This window comes from Diabrotica virgifera, chromosome 7 (genome assembly GCF_917563875.1).
Source record: "Diabrotica virgifera virgifera chromosome 7, PGI_DIABVI_V3a".
In the NCBI taxonomy this organism is placed as follows: domain Eukaryota; kingdom Metazoa; phylum Arthropoda; class Insecta; order Coleoptera; family Chrysomelidae; genus Diabrotica; species Diabrotica virgifera.
Window position 1 is genome coordinate 101,385,021 of NC_065449.1, and position 20,024 is coordinate 101,405,044.

General features: G+C 32.5%; 1 protein-coding gene across 3 annotated transcripts in view; it reads right to left on the minus strand.

Annotated features, from left to right (window-relative positions):
- Positions 1-1,729: 1,729 nt before the first annotated feature.
- Positions 1,730-20,024, minus strand: part of LOC114332392 (TAR DNA-binding protein 43) — a 102,042-nt gene continuing 83,747 nt past the window's right edge. The window contains exons 5-7 of one of the 3 annotated variants that reach the window (XM_050657162.1): positions 9,452-9,580; positions 8,975-9,079; positions 1,730-2,022 (exon numbers count right to left, since the gene is read on the minus strand). In XM_050657162.1, coding sequence (XP_050513119.1) covers positions 1,916-2,022; positions 8,975-9,079; positions 9,452-9,580 — 341 coding nt within the window. In that variant the 3' untranslated portion in view covers positions 1,730-1,915. Of the gene's footprint in view, positions 2,023-8,974; positions 9,164-9,322; positions 9,581-20,024 lie in introns of all 3 variants that reach the window. The other 2 variants (XM_050657160.1, XM_050657161.1) reach the window with 2 other exon arrangements.

The window sequence follows — 20,024 nt, forward strand, 5'->3', positions numbered from 1 at the left end:
CATTTTAAACATTTCTTGCAGCTTTGCACCTAGTTGAAATCTTATTAGTAATATTTTCTGTTGTTGTTCTAGTTTAGTATTATTATATTGGATAGTTCTTGATGATGTATTAAGAAATGAAAAATACGCGCCAGATGTTTTATTTTTCTGCATAAAAACGGTGCATCATATGAAAAAAAGGCAAGAGAGGTTTTTTATCATAAATTAGACGTGGAATTTAAAAATAATTTCTAATTCGAAATATCTCAGTGGCGTACTATTTTTTTCTTTAAAATAATTCAGACCATTGCCCGTAGGCGCGCCAATGATGAATACAAAATTCTAAATTGTATGTCAAAAAATTCGTAATAACTACCTCCTAAAACTCACCAAATTTCATTTTCATAGCTCAACTGGTCTTAGAGCAATAAATAAATTGGCAGTTTGAAATAAAAATTTCAACACTCCGTATCTCCGAAACTAAGCATTTGCGGACATATGTTTATGAAGCAAACTGGTATTAATTTTTCATGTAGAATTAGCCCTTAAAATTTTTCATACTTATTTACTAACACCCTGTATATATTATACTTTTATATTACAAAAATGATGTATGCTATTTGGTCTTCATCAATATCATTACAAATCTCGAGAGCTACTGTTTTTACCACTTGTGAGGTTCTAGGAGGTGGCAAACGCTGTTGTAGTCTTCTGCTAATTATGACCCACAAATGTTCGACCCGGTTAAGATCTGGATCATGCGATGGCCAATTTAAAGTCCGAAGATTTAACTGTTGTAAATATTCGGTTACAGTTCGTGAACGTGAGGCATTATCGTGCATTAGCAAAAAATTGTTACCAATATAAGGAGCCGATAGCATGGTAGCTAAGTCTTTCGCTATGTAAGATCACTGCTTGAAACCACTCATCGCGGGTAAAATTTGTTATATTTTCACAACAAATCAGACACTTTTTGATTTTTAAAAATTTGACATCCATTAAATTGTTAATTTATCATAGCCTGCATTAGGTTTGTTTATTAAACTAAGCAGAAAATGAGAATTTATTGGTGAAAAACATCGCTAGTTGTTAACGTACCTAACTTTTTTATTATCCAACATAAGTAAATGAATCAAAAAAGAAAATGTCAATAAAACCTAAGGCTTCAATTGAGTTTTAATTTCATTAATATATATGCTAGAATATTCCACAGGGTATTCCAAACTTAAAAAAAAACACAGTGTGATTATTACACCCGGTATAAAATTACAAATACCTGCCCCTAGCAACATTATTATTACAGCTATATTGTTAAAGAATAAGGCTATAACATACAAAAAAAAAACACTCAAATCAGATAACAGGTTTAGGTAATTCGAGACATGTTTACATTCAGCAAGTGAGTCGATTTTGATGCTCTAAAATGTAGTGTTTCAATTCTATCTTTGCCTAAACGTCATGATTCATTTTCAAACAAGATAAATCAAAACGTTAAGTGAAACGTACGTCGATGAGTAATATCCAGGGGCGCCAATATAAAAATTTGGGGGGGGGCAAACCTGAAGATGTTGCACATTATATTTTGTATACTTTGGATAACCTTATACAGCTTAAAGCACCAGAAAAACTAGGGTGGCAAAAGTAGGTGCTTGACTGACAAAGCCTGACACTTAATGGAATATATACAATAAGTTACTTGACTGCAGTACTACCGGTGTATAGGGGAAGGCTTCACGAAAGGAAAACAATGTTTCAAGACACTCGTACAATATTTTATTGCAAAAATTGTGTACATTGTACAATGCTTACACATAGGTATAATTAAAATATTTTAAAAAATATTCTAATTACTACAAACAGAAACAACAAATAACCACAATCTCATGCATTTCAAGAGTCAATATCTAATCTAAAAATATCTGAAACGGAATATTTGCTAATATCTTGATACTTCCCTCCTGATAACATCTCGGTTTTGTTGCCATCCCCAAGAGGTGTCATTGGAATTATTAAACATTGAACGCCCACTTCCATTTGGGGTTTCTGAAAAAATAATAAGTAAAATATTGTATTACATTCTTTGTTTTTATTTTATTTATGGTGTCCAATATAGGAGGTGTTCCAACAATGTTTGATGAGTTTGAAACGAACCTATCGTAGGCCCTAAAACAATTCCGGCATGTGAAATTGCTTGGCAAGGTTACATTTCAGATCTTTTCAGATAGGGATAGTCCACACTAGAAAAGTCTTAAAAATGGCTTTAACTGCTTCGTTTGAGTGAGTCTACCACTTTCTGAAAAATTTCAGAGTGCAGGTTGGACGCGTTTCCGCGTCCCGCGTGATTAACATATTTACGTTGTCGGACTCACGAAACGAGGCTGTAAATTTGTCGGACAAGATTAAATATAAGTACTTTCAATTGAAAATCAAGAGTTTTGTAATAACAAAACCTAACCGCGCTAGAGCTACAGGTTAGGCGAGGGGCGTGCGGAAACGCGTCCAACTTGTACTCTGAAATTTTTCAGAAAGTGGTAGACTCGCTCAAACGAAGCAGTTAAAACCATTTTTAAGACTTTTGTAATCATCTTCCAAAAAGGACGATGTACTGTGGACTAGGAAATTCTTTATCCCCTATATCAGCGTTTCCCAAATGTTGGGTCGCGACCCGGTACCGGGCCACGGACGCAAAATGCCGGGTCGCCTCGCCGTTTCACATCTTGCTTTTTAATACCGCGCTCTGACTGACGCAGGCTTCTCCGAGGATCAAAGCTGTAGCCCCAGAATGTGTTTGGGTGCATTGTAGCACCCACAGAGGCATTAGGTGTCAAAAAAAATGCCACCGTTTTTAACCAAATCTATGCAAGAGTGTGTAAAACTTATCTTCATAAAATCTTGCCCACTGAACTCAAGAGTATTATCTGCTTTGTGCAAAGAAATGGGAAGTGAACATGAACGTGATCTTCTTTTACACTGTGAAGTGCGTTGACTATAAAAAGGAAATGTTTTAAAAAGATTTGTTGAATTGAATGAAGAAATTTCAATGTTCTTAGAACGACATCCACCAACGGCAGGGATGCAATATTTCAATTTAAAAACAGTTTTCATGATGTCAATTAATTAATCAAGGCAGCCTATCTTTGTGATATTTTTGACCTATTGAACAATTTAAATATGACTTACTAGGTAGCAATGTAACAGTATTTAAAGTAGAAGAGAAGGTGGAAGCTGTAACAGAAAAAAAAACAAGCAGAAGCAGCAAATTACAAACAGAAACAAGCAAGTGGAAGCAGAAAATTACAAAGCTAACAGAACTATAAAAAGAGTATAACGTGAATTCATTGCCGGGTGATATTCCAGCTAGTCCATGTGGTGAGACCGCTCCCGTCTGAAAAAATTTCTGATTCGGTTTCTTTGTGGATTCCTATTGAAAAATGCCCCCTTTAAACAAATCTGAAGGGTGCCGGGCCGGGCGGAATTTTTGGGTAGAAATTATTTAAAGAATTTTTTAGACAAATACATAGACAAATACTTATCACGTTTTTTGCCTTGGAACATATATTTTTAGGTTTTTTGGGTCATTCTAAATAAGAAAGGTTTCTTTTAATTTTTCTTAAAAATTGATAGATGTCGAGTTATAGGCGATTTAAATATTTTTAAAAATGCCAGATACTTAAATTGAAGATTAAATGCCAAAAAAACGCATTTTCGGATTTTAAATCGCTTATAACTTTAAAACTGTTAACTTTTGAGAAAAATGTCAAGAAAGTTATTTTATTTAGAATATCCAAAAGAATCTAGAAAAAATATCTTTCGGGGGAAAATTGGAGAATATTAAAATAGAGCGCGCCGCACCAGCAAAAAAATCGGATGGACATGCATAATTAACAATTAAGAAACGACAGTTAAATTAAAGTTGGACGCAATCACTCTTCAGAATCTTGAAGCTGAATGTTTAAACTTCAATTTAAGTATCTGGCAACCTCAGAAATACTAATTTAAATATGAGTTTTTAGGCCTCGAAAATGCGTATTTTCGCATTTTTCAGATGTTAAATCGCCTATAACTCGAAAACTATCAATTTTTGAGAAAAATTACAAGATACCTTTCTTGTTTAGAATGACCCACAAAACTTAAAAATATATGTTCCGAAGAGAAAAAATATGGTCTTTTGTATTTGTTTAAAAAATTGTCTAACCAATTTCTGCCCAAAAATTCCGCCCGGCACCCTTTAGATTTGTTTATAGGGGACATTTTTAAATAGGAATCCACAAATAAACCGAATCAGAAATTTTTGCAGACGGGAGCGGTTTCACCACTTGGACTAAGCGGCTTTCAAGGAACACCTGCTAGGACTGGAGGCAAATCTGAAGGAATATTTTCCCCCATCCACAGTAACAAAGCATGGATAAGAAATCCATTTATAATGGACGCAGAATCCGAGACAGGACTTCCGGATTTAGCTATTGAGTCAGTAATTGAACTATCGTGTGATTAGGGCACTCAAAGACATATTTGAGAAAATACCACTGATAGGTTTTTGGCTGTCTTTATAAAATATATATTTTTAAAAGCGATAACGTTTCTAATTCCTTTTGTTACGACCTATAAGGGTGAGGCAGGGTTTTCAACACTAGTTTTCCTCAAAAATAAATATAGGAACCGTTTGGAAGTGGAACCGGACCTGAGGATAAAATTAACATATTTTCCTCCAAACGTGAAGTTTTTAGTTAACCAGAAATAACTGCATACTTCTCAAAAGTAAAAGTGGTATGCAAAAAAATAGTGGGTCACGAAGGATAAGCACAAAAATAACCGGGCCGCGGAAAAATAAGTTTGGGAAACGCTGCCCTATATTATTAAACTTAGTATTGGAAACTGTAATCAGAAGATGCAGTTTGAAGGTGGAAGAAACAATCATAAATAAAAAAATATGAAAAAAAAATTTTTAAGAAACGCTTTTCTTTAGTTACGAGTGATTAAAATTAAAAATATAAAAAACTCAATTAAAAAGCAAATTATAAAAAAAAATTCAAACTCGAAGGATTATTCGAAAAAAACTTTAAACAGATTAAATATACAAAAATCTCACACATTCGTTAAAAAATTTAAAAAATCTCAACGCATTCGTTAAAGAAAAGCGTGGGGCGCGAAAAGTAAAAAAGTATCTACCTTCAAACCATTTATTCGATGAAGACGCGCCCCACGTTTTTCTTTAACGAATGTGTTAGATTTTTTCAATTTCTTAACGAATGTGTGAGAATTTTGTATAGTTAATCTGTCTAACAGTTTTTTTCGAATAATCCTTCGAGTTTGATTTTTTTTTATTTTTTGATTTTTAGTCGAGTTTTTTTTTATAATACTTTTAATATTAGTCACTCATAACTAAAAAAAAGCGTTTCTTAAAAAAAATTTTATTTTTTACTTTTTAGTCTTATAATTTTCGAGACTAAAATATATCGTTATGTTTAAAAAAAAAGGATGTATATGATAAGACACATTTTTTGCATTTATTTCAACATTTGATACATACATTGTACATTTTCTGTAATTTCTTCAACATTTCTTAAATCAAAATCATTATTTAGACCTATTACAGTTTTCGCAGTCTTTTTATCTCTTCTAATGCTTTACTATTGCATGGTGTAGACCCTGTTAATTTCTCGCGAATTACGAATTCTAATGTTAATTGTAGCACTAAACGTCTTTACCGGTGGTATTTCTAAGACAACGTTAAAACACGAATTTTTGAATTCGAGTTTTGGTTGAAGTTTTCTTTCGTATCGTATTGAAATTTGACAAGAATAAGCGCCAATGTTTATTATAAGTTACAGTTCAAGTTGATTCTCAGTTAGAGTTGACTTTTCCTAGTTCGAGTCAACTCCAACTAAAACGAGCAGTAAAAGTTGATTTGAAAAATTTAATTCAACTTTTACTAGTTGGAGTTAACTATTCCTGGATCGATTCAGTAAATGTTGATTATATGAGTATAATCACACGTGCTTTTTTGATGACTGCGTCTTTTTGTTTTGACCGTCTCAACTGCTGATTGTAGTACTTATCATGATTTGCACATATAAGCTAGTAAATGAAGCTGAAATATGGCAAAACCTCGCATTTTTTCGTCCAGCATCGATTTGTACAAAAATTTTGGGATTAGGCTCATTTTACCCCCTAGTTCAGTTTCTATATTTATCCGTTGTACGCTTTTGGTTTTTTAAGGGTGATAACTACCTCTAATTGTAAAAAAAATTATAAAATAGCATTTTAAACTTTAATATGGTCAACATTTGGTTTTTATTAGTTAGATAATGATTGTTTTATGCTTTAGAATATAATATCATAATATTTCAACTCTTAAAACCACCCTTGTTGGAGCTATATATATTTTATTTTTAAACTCCAATTTTTCTAAATTTTAAGTAGGTCAAACTTCTTGGGTGTATTGATAATACATAATATATAAAAAGAATTACAGAAGGCCGAAGGTCAATTTTAATTGGGTGGGTAGTTAGGGGGTTGTTTTCACTGATTTTTTCGAAGAAAAACTAGGTACCGACCTTATTTTGATCGCAAGTCGCTCAATTTTTATGCTAGAACTTTTTTTGAAAGGTCTAATTATATACTTAATATTATTTTTTTGCAAATGCAAAACGTAAGAAACATGTTTTTGTTAGAATTACACTTTCCATCGATTTCCATGGTTAAAATGTAATGAAAAATTCCCGCCCCCGAGATGGGGTGGCAACCACCCCTAAGGTTTTAGCGTAGAGCGGCATGATTTAGAAAATGATCCTTGGGTTATTCCCTATCTTTTGTGAAAATTTCAAGTAAATCCATGTTGGACGAAAAAATTGGGAGCCAAAATGTTTCATTTCCTGGCCTAATCTCCAGTAACATTATTTAATTTCTAGAATCGGTGGTTTGTGTGAATCAACTTTTACTAAATGGCATTGGGAAGAGTATACTCTAACTAGTTGGAGTCTACTTTTACTAGTAAATGTTGAATAAAAATCTTCATTTTATATTTATAATCAACTTTCAGTGAAACCAGCCGTTTGAGTTGACTCGAACTAGGAATAGTCAACTCCAACTGGATAATCAACTTGAACTGTAACATATAAACAAAGATATGAGCGTTCAAAATCGTCACCGCTTAGGATGTTTATAAACATGATGTACAAACATAAGAAGCAGTCGGAATCGGCAAAAATTTGAACCTTTATTGTTTATTTATGAAGCATAACGTAAACAACTAACGTAAAAAGTGAAATTGTGTATAGTTCATATAATTAGCTACAATCTGTAAAAGTTTCAAGTTTCTACATTGTAAAAAACAAGAGAATTTAAGCATTTTCCATTAAAATTGTTTTGTTTTATTTAAACAATGTTGCTGTTTAAACAAAACTTGTAACAGCGCACCTAGTTGCTTACAAGAGTTTATTCGTAGTAGCGGTGGTCTGCTTAGTGGATTTGTTCCGTTAAACTCTTGTACGGCACGAGCCATTTCGTTTGCTAGACTATCGCGTAACTCGTTGTTTTCCTGCTGTGTATTGTCAGGTTGAGTTTCTGGTATGGGAATCTCAGGAATCTGCTCATCAAGGAGTTCATTAGGGACTTGATCTAAAACTAGCCCTTAGTTGTTAATCTCCCGTTCGACTTCGCTTTTGATCGTATTGCGCCTAGTCTCTGGGATAATAATTATTATAATAATTATTTATTATAATAAATAATATTCATAAAGTCTGAAGTATGACACGCTTTTCGTTTATTTTTCAAATTATTTACGTTTTACCGGCATTGTTTAATATTTAATTTATGTCTTATAGCAGAGTTGTGACTGCATAGCTTCACTGAGGATGCATGAGGATGCTGAAATAGCTATATGGAGATGGCGGTCCAACTCTGAATCAAATATAAACCAAAACTGCCGTTATATCTTTTTTATATCTTTCTTATAGCTTTATTTATTTTGTTTGTAATGTACACAATCAAATCGTAGATTCATATATTTCTATAATTAATTTTACAAATAAATTATGCATTTTCAAACCACGTATTCACATAAAGTAACTAGTTATTAATTCTTAGTGCAACATATGGCATCAAGGGCCACTCACCGTTAACAGTTCAAGTTTCAAGTTATTCATTTATAGTAATGAAACAGCGTTGCCATATGATTCATCGTCAAAATAAGATACACACAAGTTCCCTGGTTTAGTCTCGCAGTGACGTCATGCGCCAGTCGATTGAATTTAGAATTGCAAGTGTGCATATCTTACTGTCATAGTATCATGCTTACAACATAATAAGACACTCGCAGCCGGACATGAGTTTTTTTCCTTTTTATGGCATTGTCATAGCCAATTGACCAGGACATGAGCTATATTATATCAATAGGCCCCAGTTATCTATTAGTCTATAGTCTATACTATACAGATATGAACCAAATTGATTATGCATGTTTCCTAAACAAAATCAGTGTTTTTATTGATTAGAGCATGGTCGGTTAGTAACTGATGTTATAGACTGTCAAATTTCAAAAGTTCAGCCAAGATTTTATCCCTTAAGCCTTTGAGAGTACCTACTGAAAAATGAAAGCAAGGAGGATCAAATATGTGAAAACTGTATAATTTCCTAGAAAAATATGCGTGAATCAAATATGTGAAAACTGAAATTTCCTAGAAAAATCTGCCTGAAAATTGAATTTTCTTTCGTTTACAAAATCGCGTGTGCTGCGATAATTTTATCCGTTATGCCAATTTATGAATCGATAAAATCGTGGTTGAAAATCATATTGAAATCTGACGGTCTATAATTTATAATAAAATCGAAAGTTTAAAAATGAATCAAAAATACATAAAATAAACGAAAAATCGATAATAAAAACTAAGGAAGCAAATTATGGTATATAGTTCCGAAGAAGATAATATATAACTAAAGTAGCAAAGATGAAATAATGTTACTACAATATAAGATAATTGATTAAAAATCTTACGAATATTAATTCCGTTGGTTTCTTTGACCTCTTGGTTACCATTATCCATATTTCGACCTCCACCGCCCATATTTCGACCTCCACTATCCATATTTCGACCTCCACCTCCCATATTTCCACCACTGCTCATCATATTGCTTCTTCCAGGTTGGTTGAGCATCATATTGAAATCTGACGGTCTATTATAATCTATAATAAAATCGAAAGTTTAAAAATGAATCAAAAATACATAAAAAAAACTAAGGAAGCAAATAATTCTGGTATATAGTTCCGAAGAAGATTAATAACTAAAGCAGCAAAGATGAAATAATGTTACCACAATATAAGATAATTGATTAAAAATCTTACGAATATTAATTCCGTTAGTTTGTACTTTGACCTCTTGGTTACCATTATCCATATTTCGACCTCCACCGCCCATATTTCGACCTCCACTATCCATATTTCGACCTCCACCTCCCATATTTCCGCCTCCACCTCCCATATTTCCGCCACTGCTCATCATATTGCTTCTTCCACTAGCGATATTACTGCCACCTGCAAAATTTCTCATCAGGCCCCAACTGGCTGCTTGACTCAAAGCAGCAGCGAAAAAAGCAGGATTCACTAAAAAAGAAAGAGATAAAATATAACAAACCATCGAAAAAATCTTAATTAAGATAGGCCATGGAATGAGCTTTCTTTCTTTTGGACGGTTAGTCACTTCCACGGTTCTTAGACATTTACTACAGTTGCCTACTCCGACTGTGATGGAGTAGTTCAAGTATCTATTGCAGACATAACTTTTCGGCTCAAATACGCAATTTTATGACATTTATTGATGCCACTTTGCTTAAGAAATGCCGAATACTTTCTGAGAAATTTACATTTTTAATGTTTTTTAGTCTCCTAAAATAAAAATGTAAAATGCATCTAGCAGGTTTTGATTCTAGAGGCCTCTTATCTTCCTAGTTTACTTTATACTTTTGTATTTGAAATTTTGGTGTTGTTTCCCGTAAAAAGTTATTTTGAATTATCCATGAAAAGTTATTTATTATACTTGTACAGTGTACCTATTGTAGGAGCTTAAATAAGAATACATATTTATAAGTTAGGTTAAAACGTTAAAATTTCATTATGTATTAACGTAATAAAATGTTTATGAAATTTTAGAATGCCAGGTACAGGCTGTAGTGTGGCCAAATTTATTACCTATTATTTAAATCCTAACAATAAATTATACAAGTAATTTTAATTCACATAATTCTAGCTGACTCTATGGACGGTATGTATTCAATAGTTAATCCAGTATGATGGAAATTCATTATACGCGACAACTCTTCAGTGTAGAATGGAGATTGAAGTCCTAGATTTTCTCAAATCTTGCATTAACCGTTGGATAAACGTGAACAACCGGTCCTGATTAATTTTAATTACCAAACCATCCAAATCTTGACAGTTTTTCATAATTAGGTATTATAATCCGCTAAACATATTTATTTCATAACTTCTTTACTATTTTCCATACATCAATGACATAAAAATAACGATTAATCATAAAACGATTCAAATTAACGTAATCGCGGGCTTAATGTTCATTGGTTAATCGGAGTAGGCAACCGTTGTAAATGTCTAAGAACCATGAGTCACTTCCACGCATAACATAACCTAACTTTAATTATATACTTATTTAATTTTTAAAGGGCCTAGTCGGGTAAGATGATGAAAAGTGCCCCCAACTTGATTCGAATTCCATATAGGTCGCCGTTTAGCATATATAGTGAAACTCACTTTCTAAAATTTTTAGCCCCCTAAGTGGTCATGTGACCCACCTAGAGCCTAATTAGGGTTTTTATGTTTTTATTTTTTATCTCAGCCGCAGCGAGAACTAGCGAAAAACTTTAAATTAAAAAGTTGTAAGCTTTAAAAAGTTCTGTCCGATTTTTTTTTTTAATTTTTGACGGAAAATTTAAATTTTAGAACGATTTTAAAATTTTAAATGAGTATAAAAAAATAACTAATACATTCGTTTTCACGAAAAAAATATATAACGTGTATTTTTTCATAATGTTTCACACTGAATTTTTTCAAATTTTTAAAATTGGTGAAACGCACCTTTAAAAATAAAAAACCGCATTTTTCGGTTTTTTTTTCGTTTTTTGATACAATTTTATACATATTTTTCAAAAAAGGTAACACCGTCACTAAAATAGGTAAAAAACTGAAAAATAATTGGGGTTTGCTTAATAAAACATTTTTGTAATGCCATCCATTTTCAAGATACAGGGTGTTAAAGAAAACAACATTTTACACATTTTTTACGATTTTTCCGAAACTACTGGCAACATTGTAATAAAGTTTGGCGAGTTTTAAGAAGTAGTTGTGCATTTTTGACATACAATTAGAAATTTTATATGTATCATTGGGGCGCATAGGGGTTATGAGCTGAACTTTTTAAAGAAAAAAGATAGTACGCCACTGACATATTTCAAATTAACAATCGTTTTTGAATTCCTCGTTCAATTTGTGAAAAAAAATCTATCTTCCTATTTTTTCATACGACGAGCAATTTTTATTCAAAAAATTAAACATCTTACCCTTACAAAGTATTTGAACTTCTAGTAGTTTCTACATCTATGTACATATACAGTATTTCTCATGATCATTTTTCAGTGCGTAACAAATGATAGGAAAAAGGGTAAGTCCGTGATAATACACATTTATGACATTTATTCTAACATGACATTTTAGTTAAATCTGACAGTTGTCACATTTTATTTTCAATTTGGAATAAAAACAAATCAAAAGTGTTTCTTGCATTTATAAAATGGTATTTTCTTTGATTTGTATAGTCTTATAAATTATACAGATTATATTTGTAATATTATTATCTAATTAAAAAAAAATTATTTTTTATTATGGCGCCATCTATCGACAACTAGAATAACTAGAATAAATGTTATAAAAATGTCACCGACGAAATGTAATCACCGACGTGCCTTTTTTCTGTCACATACAATTTAATGCATTAGAAAGAAATCGAAAAACTGTGACGCACTGAAAGATGATCATGAGAAATACTGTAGTACGTTCTTTAACGGTAAAATATTGCAAAACCTCTAAATTTTAAAGAACCGCTTGGATTGACATGAAATTTGGCATACACATAGCTAACAAGTCAAAGAAAAAAAGTGATATTGTGCCGATATGTGCTTTTGCCCCGGGGTGGTTTTCACCCCCTCTTGGGGGCGAAAAAATATTCGTCCAAAATAAGTCCGGAAATGGATAAACTGACTAATTTTAAGTAACTTTTGTTGTATACATTTTTTCACTAAGTCAATACTTTTCGAGTTATTTGCCAGTGAATATGTTCATTTTTTCAACAAAATAACCACGCTTTTAGACGGTTTTTCGCAAATAACTCAAATAATAAGTATTTTGTCGAAAAACATGTGTAGCAAAAATATAGCCTGTAAAAATTTAAAAAAAAAATGGTGTAAATATCACGTCCCTGTACCTAGTAGAAGTAGAGTTATAGCTAATTAAAAATTGGTTCATATTCGTCAAATTCCAAATGGAATACTTTAACGTGAAATAACCAAAAATGAAGCACATTTCGGGGAAAACTCATTACAACTTAATTAAAGTGTTTAAAAAAAGCTTCATTTTTGTTTTATATAAAAAATTCTAGCATCAAAAGTAAACAAGTTACGCTCAAAATAAAGTTAGTCCCTTTTTTTTTGGTAAAAAAATCGGGAAAATCACCCCCTAATTAGTATCTCAAATGAACTTAATCGTTACGACTTCACAAGTTTCTTGACTCGTGTATGTATTGTTTATAGGATCTGTAAGTTTCATCGGTTCAAAGTCCTTATTTTTGAAAGGGCTGTAGTTAAAAGGGGTTGAACGAGTCACTGATCACGAATGTATGCAAATTTAGAAACACCAAATCTTAATAAATTTTTGTCTAACAGAAAAACAAAAAAATACATGATATTCATAAAAGCAATGCTGACTTTTTTGTTTTTTGAGATTTTTGGTATCTCTAACAATTTTTAAGTTATTTTGAAAAAAAGTATATTTTTCAAAATTAAAATTTTTGAAACTTTTAATTTAAAACCAATTTTTTTAAATAAGCACTTTGAATCGATGAAACTTACAGATCATATAAACACAACATAAGTAAAATATTTTGTGGAGCGGTAACGATTAATTTCATTTAAGTTGCTAATTAGGGGGTGGTCTTCCCGATTTTTTTTTTGCCAAAACAAAAGGGACCAACTTTATTTTGAGCGTAACTTACTTAAATTTAATGCTAGAAACTTTTTATAAAAACAAAAATAAAGCTTTTTTTAAACACTTTAAAAAAGTTATAATGGGTTTTCCCCAAATATTGCTTAATTTTTTGGATATTTCACTTCGAAATATGCTATTTGAAATTAGGTGAATATTAATCTATTTTTCATTGGCTATAACTCCGGTTCTAAAAGGTCCAGAGACCTAACACGTACACCGTCTTTTTTACTTTTTTACATGCTGTATTTTTGCTAAGAACGTTTTTTTCGATAACATACTTACTTTTGTCTAAAAATGTAGTTATTTTGTTGAAAAATGAACATACTCACTCGCAAATAACTCCAAAAGTGTTGACTTGGGGAAAAAGCTCTATAGAACAAAAGTTACTTAAAATTAGTCAGTTTATCCATTTCCATACTTATTTTAGACATATATTTTTTCACCCCCAAGAGGGGGTGAAAGTCACCCCCAGGGGAAAAGCACATATCGGCACAATATCACTTTTTTTCTTTGACATGTAAGCTATGCGTATGCCAAATTTCATGTCAATCCAAGCGGTCCTTTAAAATTTAGAGCAAAAACCGTGAAAGAATGGACTAATAAACTCGTCGTACATCCATTATAAAAACTAATTCGAATACCTTGGAAGCGTTAAGATATGGGCCATTCCACGAACATACGCCTGTTTTGGATTACTTCGACAACGAATATTTTACTGTGCAACATAATAAGTACGAAAGTAAATGGCGCTAATAATTATTCCAATAAACAACAATGTAATTTGCAATTTACTTTCGTTCTTCTTATTTTACACAGTAAAATATTCGTTGTCGAAGTAATCCAAAACAAGCGTATGTTCGTGGAATAGGGTATATTTTATTTTTTTGCAGCAAAACGGCGCGTCGTATGAAAAAAATGAGAAGATAGTTTTTTTATCGCAAATTGAATGGAGAATCCAAAAATGATTGTTAATTTGAAATGTCAGTGGCGTACTATCTTTTTTCTTTGAAAAGTTCAGACCATTACCCCTATGCGCGCTAATGATGAATATCAAATCCTTAATTGTATGTCAAAACATGCACAATAACTACTTCTTAAAACCCGCCAAGTTTTATCACAATGTTGCCAGTAGTTTCGGCAAAATTGTAAAAAATGTGTAAAATTTTGTTTTCTTCAACGCGCCCTGTATCTTGAAAATGGATGGCGTTACAAAAAATTTTTATTAAGCAAACCCCAATTATTTTTCAGTGTTTTACCTATTCTAGTGAAAGTGTTACCTTTTTTGAAAAACATGTATAAAATTGAAGGGCTGAGTGGATGAAGGAGGTATGTAACATTTTTACAAAAATCTAGTTATTCTCGTAGATGAAGGAGGTATGTGTTAATATGTTTTGTGGAACTAACAGTAGCATTCTAAGAGCCATATTAAGAGAAATACTAATGTCCAGAAGGAGGTATGTATCAACAACTACTTATATTTGTAGTGGATGAAGGAGGTATGAAACATAAATAGCACATACCTCCTTCTTCCACTAGTGTCCTGATCAAGTTCTGTAACATACCGCCTTCATGCACGTAACAGCTAGCTGTGAATGAGCTGTTCACCATTTGACAAAAACGATTGTTGTGATTAACACGTGTTTTGCGAATTTAAGTTGTGTTAAGTAATATTGCTCACATTGATAATTGAAATGACTTCAAGGGGAAAGATAATGTTACAGTTAGCTTTAAATGATAATATTTTAACTGCCAGCGAGAGTATTGACAAAAATATAATACAAACCATGAAAAATGAGAATTCTAACCTATAAATGCCAATTTCATCAACAAGTAGTGACTATTCTACAGGCAAGAATGAAGTTCGCCAAGAAGAATGTAAGTATCTTTTTTATAAACTATGAAATTCACGTAGGAATATTTTGTTATATTCAATGGTACCTATTTTTTATTGTTATAGGGAAAGTGCCATATACTTTCACAATGTGTCCAAGTGTTAACTTGGAGGTAAACAGTTCTGCTCTGACTTCAAATGTATAGTTTAATATCTTTTGTTTTTTTAATCAAACAGATATTCGAAATTACAAGTAATACTACAGTTTTCCTTATGTAAAAACTGACATTAATTAAAATTAAAAAATCTAACAAAATATTTCCAACTGTTATTATTATGAATATGGAAATTAACAAATTTGGCAAAAGTTTTATGTCATGACTTGGTCAACTGTTTTGTTATGATTATTATGTAATTTGTCATAGCAAGACACGACTTATAATGTGCTAAGGGTAGATTAAGGGCCTTATAACTACTTCAGTAAATTGACTATATCTTTTGTTTTTCAGATGATGGAGAAGACAATAACTACGATTCAAGTTGCGATACCTTATTCGGGGACAACTCTAGTGATGAATACGTGCCAGATCCGGAAGATTACATCAACTCATCATCAGACAACGAGATTGATAATGAGATGGTAGATGCACAGAGTAATAATGAACCGATGGAAGAAGAGAATGATATACTAATGGAGGATAATAACATACTAGTAAGTCAGGCAAAATCTAATGAAAATATTGTTGGACAAAATGAAAAAGAGCATATATTGCCTACAGTCCATCGCAAAAAGAAACATTTCCAACCAAAAATAAAAGTAAGTAGAAAAAGGCAACGAAATGTTGATGAATGGAAGAAACGAAATGCTACACTCTGCAGGCAAAGAGGAGAGGCCTACACAAATTATAAAGGTGAGTTGAAACCTGCTAAGAATATTGTCAAAGGTACTAATTTATGCCCCGAAAAGTGTCGCCGACAGTGTTCCCAGGTATTTACAATTGAAGACAGGGAAAAAATTTTGTCATCGTGGTACAAACTGGATATAAATGCTAAAAACTCTTTTCTGTATAATAGTATCAAAATAATCCCCACACACCGACAAAGAACTGGAGCTTTAAAACACAAGACCGCCTCATTCCAATATAACGTAACATATGGGGCAAAACAAACTATTACATGTAAACGAGCTTTTGTTTCGTTATACAACATTAGCATGAAGAAGGTTGACTTAATCCAAAAGCAAATTAAGATGGGTTTAGCTGCTCCTCTACCAGACAAAAGAGGAAAACACTCAAATAGACCCAATAAAATTCAAGATGATGTTGTAGCTTATATAATCCAGCATATTTCAAGTTTCCCTTCAGAATTATCTCATTATTCAAGAAACTGCAATATCCATAAGAAATATCTGTCTCCGCTTTTATCGCTTCCTATTATGCATAAACTTTATATTGATACATGTAATGCAGACAAAGTCCAAAATCGATTTAAAGTTAAAGAATGCACGTACCGCAATATTTTTAACAATGAATTCAACTTATCGTTTGGACACCCGAAAAGTGACACTTGCAGCACTTGCGATTCTGGTGCTGCAAATGAGGAACATATTGAAAATTATAAAGCAGCGTTTGAGGCTCAGAATATCGACAGGGAACTAGCCAAAAATTCAGATGGTGTTGCATATATGACATTCGACCTCCAACAAACGATGCCGTTGCCTAGACTCAGTACTTCTAAAGCATTTTACCTCCGCCAAATGTGGTTCTATAATTTAGGCATACATATTATAACTAAAGAAGTTGATAAAACCATTTTTTGTACATGGACTGAAGACCAAGCATGCAGGGGTAGTAGTGAGATCGCTAGTTGTCTTTTAAGAACCATTGAAGTTGAGCTGGCACTTAAACAAAAAAATCATTTAATTATTTGGACAGATTCGTGTGCAGGGCAGAACAAAAATTTCCTAATTGTGTGTGTTTATGAGTATCTTATACAAAAAGGAATATTCCAAATAATCGACCATAAGTTTCCTGAAGTAGGTCATTCCTACTTGGATTCAGACCGGGATTTTGGCCGAATTGAAAAAAGATTAAGGAAACATCAAACTATTTGTACTCCACAACAATACCGTGAAATTATTGCATCTGCCAATAAAAAGAATAATATGGTTATTGATATGCAACATCATTTCAAAGACACCGAGAACCTTCTAAATAAAATGCAACTGATGAATAGAAAAAAAGATGTTCTAAATGAAAAAGTATATTTCCGTGATGGCATTAAATGGATCCGTGTAGATACCTATGGGTCCTACCTCTTCAAGGAGAGTTTCGATTATGGTACTCCTTTAAAAAAGTCAATATTTTTAAAAATTTGAAAAAGCCCTCCACACTTTCCGAAGATTTTGACATTCCAAGACTTTTCAGGAAAACCGGTGCACTATCAAAAGAGAAAATTGATAACTTAACACAACAACTTCCCTTCGTTCCAGAACAACACAGGTGGTTCTATGAGCTTATTTTGCGTGAAAATAATGAATAAACTTAAGGGGTGACAATTTTCGATATCCTTGGTGTTATTAAAATATGTATACGTATTAAAAATAAATATTATTTTGAATATCTACACAACAGTATTTTCAATTGTATGCATATAACCTGTTTTATCCTTTAGACAAAGATGAAATATACAAAATATTTGTGGAAGAACGAGGTATGTACACAACATCTTTTTTTTTTTGTCTGGTTAGCAGATATTTAAACATTTTCTCAACTTCCATATTAATTTCACCACTCATGAGAACAGTATGATTATTTAAGCATTTGAAAACCAATAACTACAAAAAAGTTCTACAATGAAAACTTTGGGGTCAAATATCTCAAAACTTACTTTTTGTTACATACCTCCTTCATCCACTCAGCCCTTCAATTGTATCAAATAACGAAAAAAAACCCCGAAAAAATGCGGTTTTTAATTTTTAAAGGTGCGTTTCACCAATTTTAAAAATTTTAAAAAATTCAGGGTGAAACATTATGCAAAAATACACGTTATATATTTTTTTCGTAAAAACGAATGTCTTAGTTATTTTTTTATACTCATTTAAAATTTTAAAATCGTTCTAAAATTTAAATTTCCCGCCAAAAATGAAAAAAAAAATTTCGGACAGATCTTTATAAAGCTTACAATTTTTTTATTTTAAGTTTTTTGCTAGTTCTCGATGCGGCTGAGATAAAAAATAAAAACATAAAAACCCTAATTAGGCTCTAGGTGGGTCACATGACCACCTAGGGGGCTAAAAATTTTAGAAAGTGAGTTTCACTATATATGCTAAACGGCGACCTATACGGAATTCGAATCTAGTTGGGGGCACTTTTCATCATCTTACCCGGCTAGGCTCTTTAAAGAAAAAATTGACGGGTATATAGAAGGGTAGCTTAGGTAACTGGTCGTGGGGTGGACTGAGTAGCTTCTCGGCTGTTTCTCTGAGACGCCCAATATTACCCAAAATCTGCAAGGGATTTTCTCAAGAAAACCATGAGTTCAGACGACTATCCAGATGATCAGAACAAGAAAAGACCGGCTGAAAATTTAGAGATCTTTCAAAGTAAGAAAACGCATCGAACACCCACCAATATAAGTGATGAAAAACTCGAGAAAATACTATATCTGATGCAAGAGATGAAAACAGAAATAAAAGATGAGATGAAATTAATAAGAGAAGACCAAAAATCATATGCAATGGAAATGAAAAAAAAAGAAGAGAACGAGGAACTCAGAAAAGAAAATGAAGATATAAAAGCAGAATTAACACAAATAAAACAGAATATGGAATGGATCGACAAAGAAAAAAGAAAAAATAATATTGTTCTAAGCGGCCTGAATATTGATACAAGAAATCAAGCAGACAAAATAGCCACGGAGAACTTTTTACAAACCAATCTACAGCTAGAAATAAACATTTTACACCAGGCATACACCAGGATTATAATACAACAGAACAAGCAAAATATCAGAGGATAACATTGAATATTCGCAGTTTGGGTTTCGTAATGCTCTTGGCATAAGAGTAGCACTTTTTAGTCTGCAGGTACTCATCCAGCGCTGTAAAGATATGAATAAAGACGTGTACATATGCTTTATAAACTACGCAAAAGCATTCGATAATGTAAAGCACAAAAACCTAATTGAAGTACTCCATAAAATCGGAATCGACTACAGAGATATTCGAACAATAGCGAGTCTCTATTGAGGTCAAACAGCCCAAGTGAAACTAGGATCTACATGACAATAAAATTAAAATCAAAAAAGGGGTACGACAGGGCTGTATCTTGTCATATATAATCTTTAACAACTACTAGGAAGAAGTATTTAAGACAGAGGAAGAGGAAAGTACAGAGGGCATAAAGATAAATGGAGAAATAATGAATAACATAAGGTATGCTGATAACACTGTGATTCTCGCAAGTAGCATGGAGGAGCTGAGTTGTCTTATGAATCAGGTTCAAAAACTAGTGCACAAAAGGGGCTATTTTTTTATTTAGCTTAATGCCTCGACAACTAATGGCCATTGGGATGGTACAATGGAATTTTCCAATCAGGTACTTAGTGTAATGTGTAGTGTGTGTGTTGAGTAAATGTCTTGTTACTTAGCAAAGTCAACGTCATTGTCTTTGCAAAGAGACGCTTATTTATCCGAACGTCTGCGGTCCCTCCGGTGAGTACCGATCCCACAAGGATAGAAACTATTCTCATTTATTAATTTTTAATAAATGAAAAATTCTCCACCCAGGTGAGATTCGAACTCACGACCTTTAGCTCCAAAGGTAGGCGCTCTTACCACTGGGCCATACCGGGGGAATCAAAGAATTGAACACGTTGATTCGTACATTTACTTAGGAACAACAGTTAATTCAAGTTGGGATCAAGCTAAGAAGATACATACAG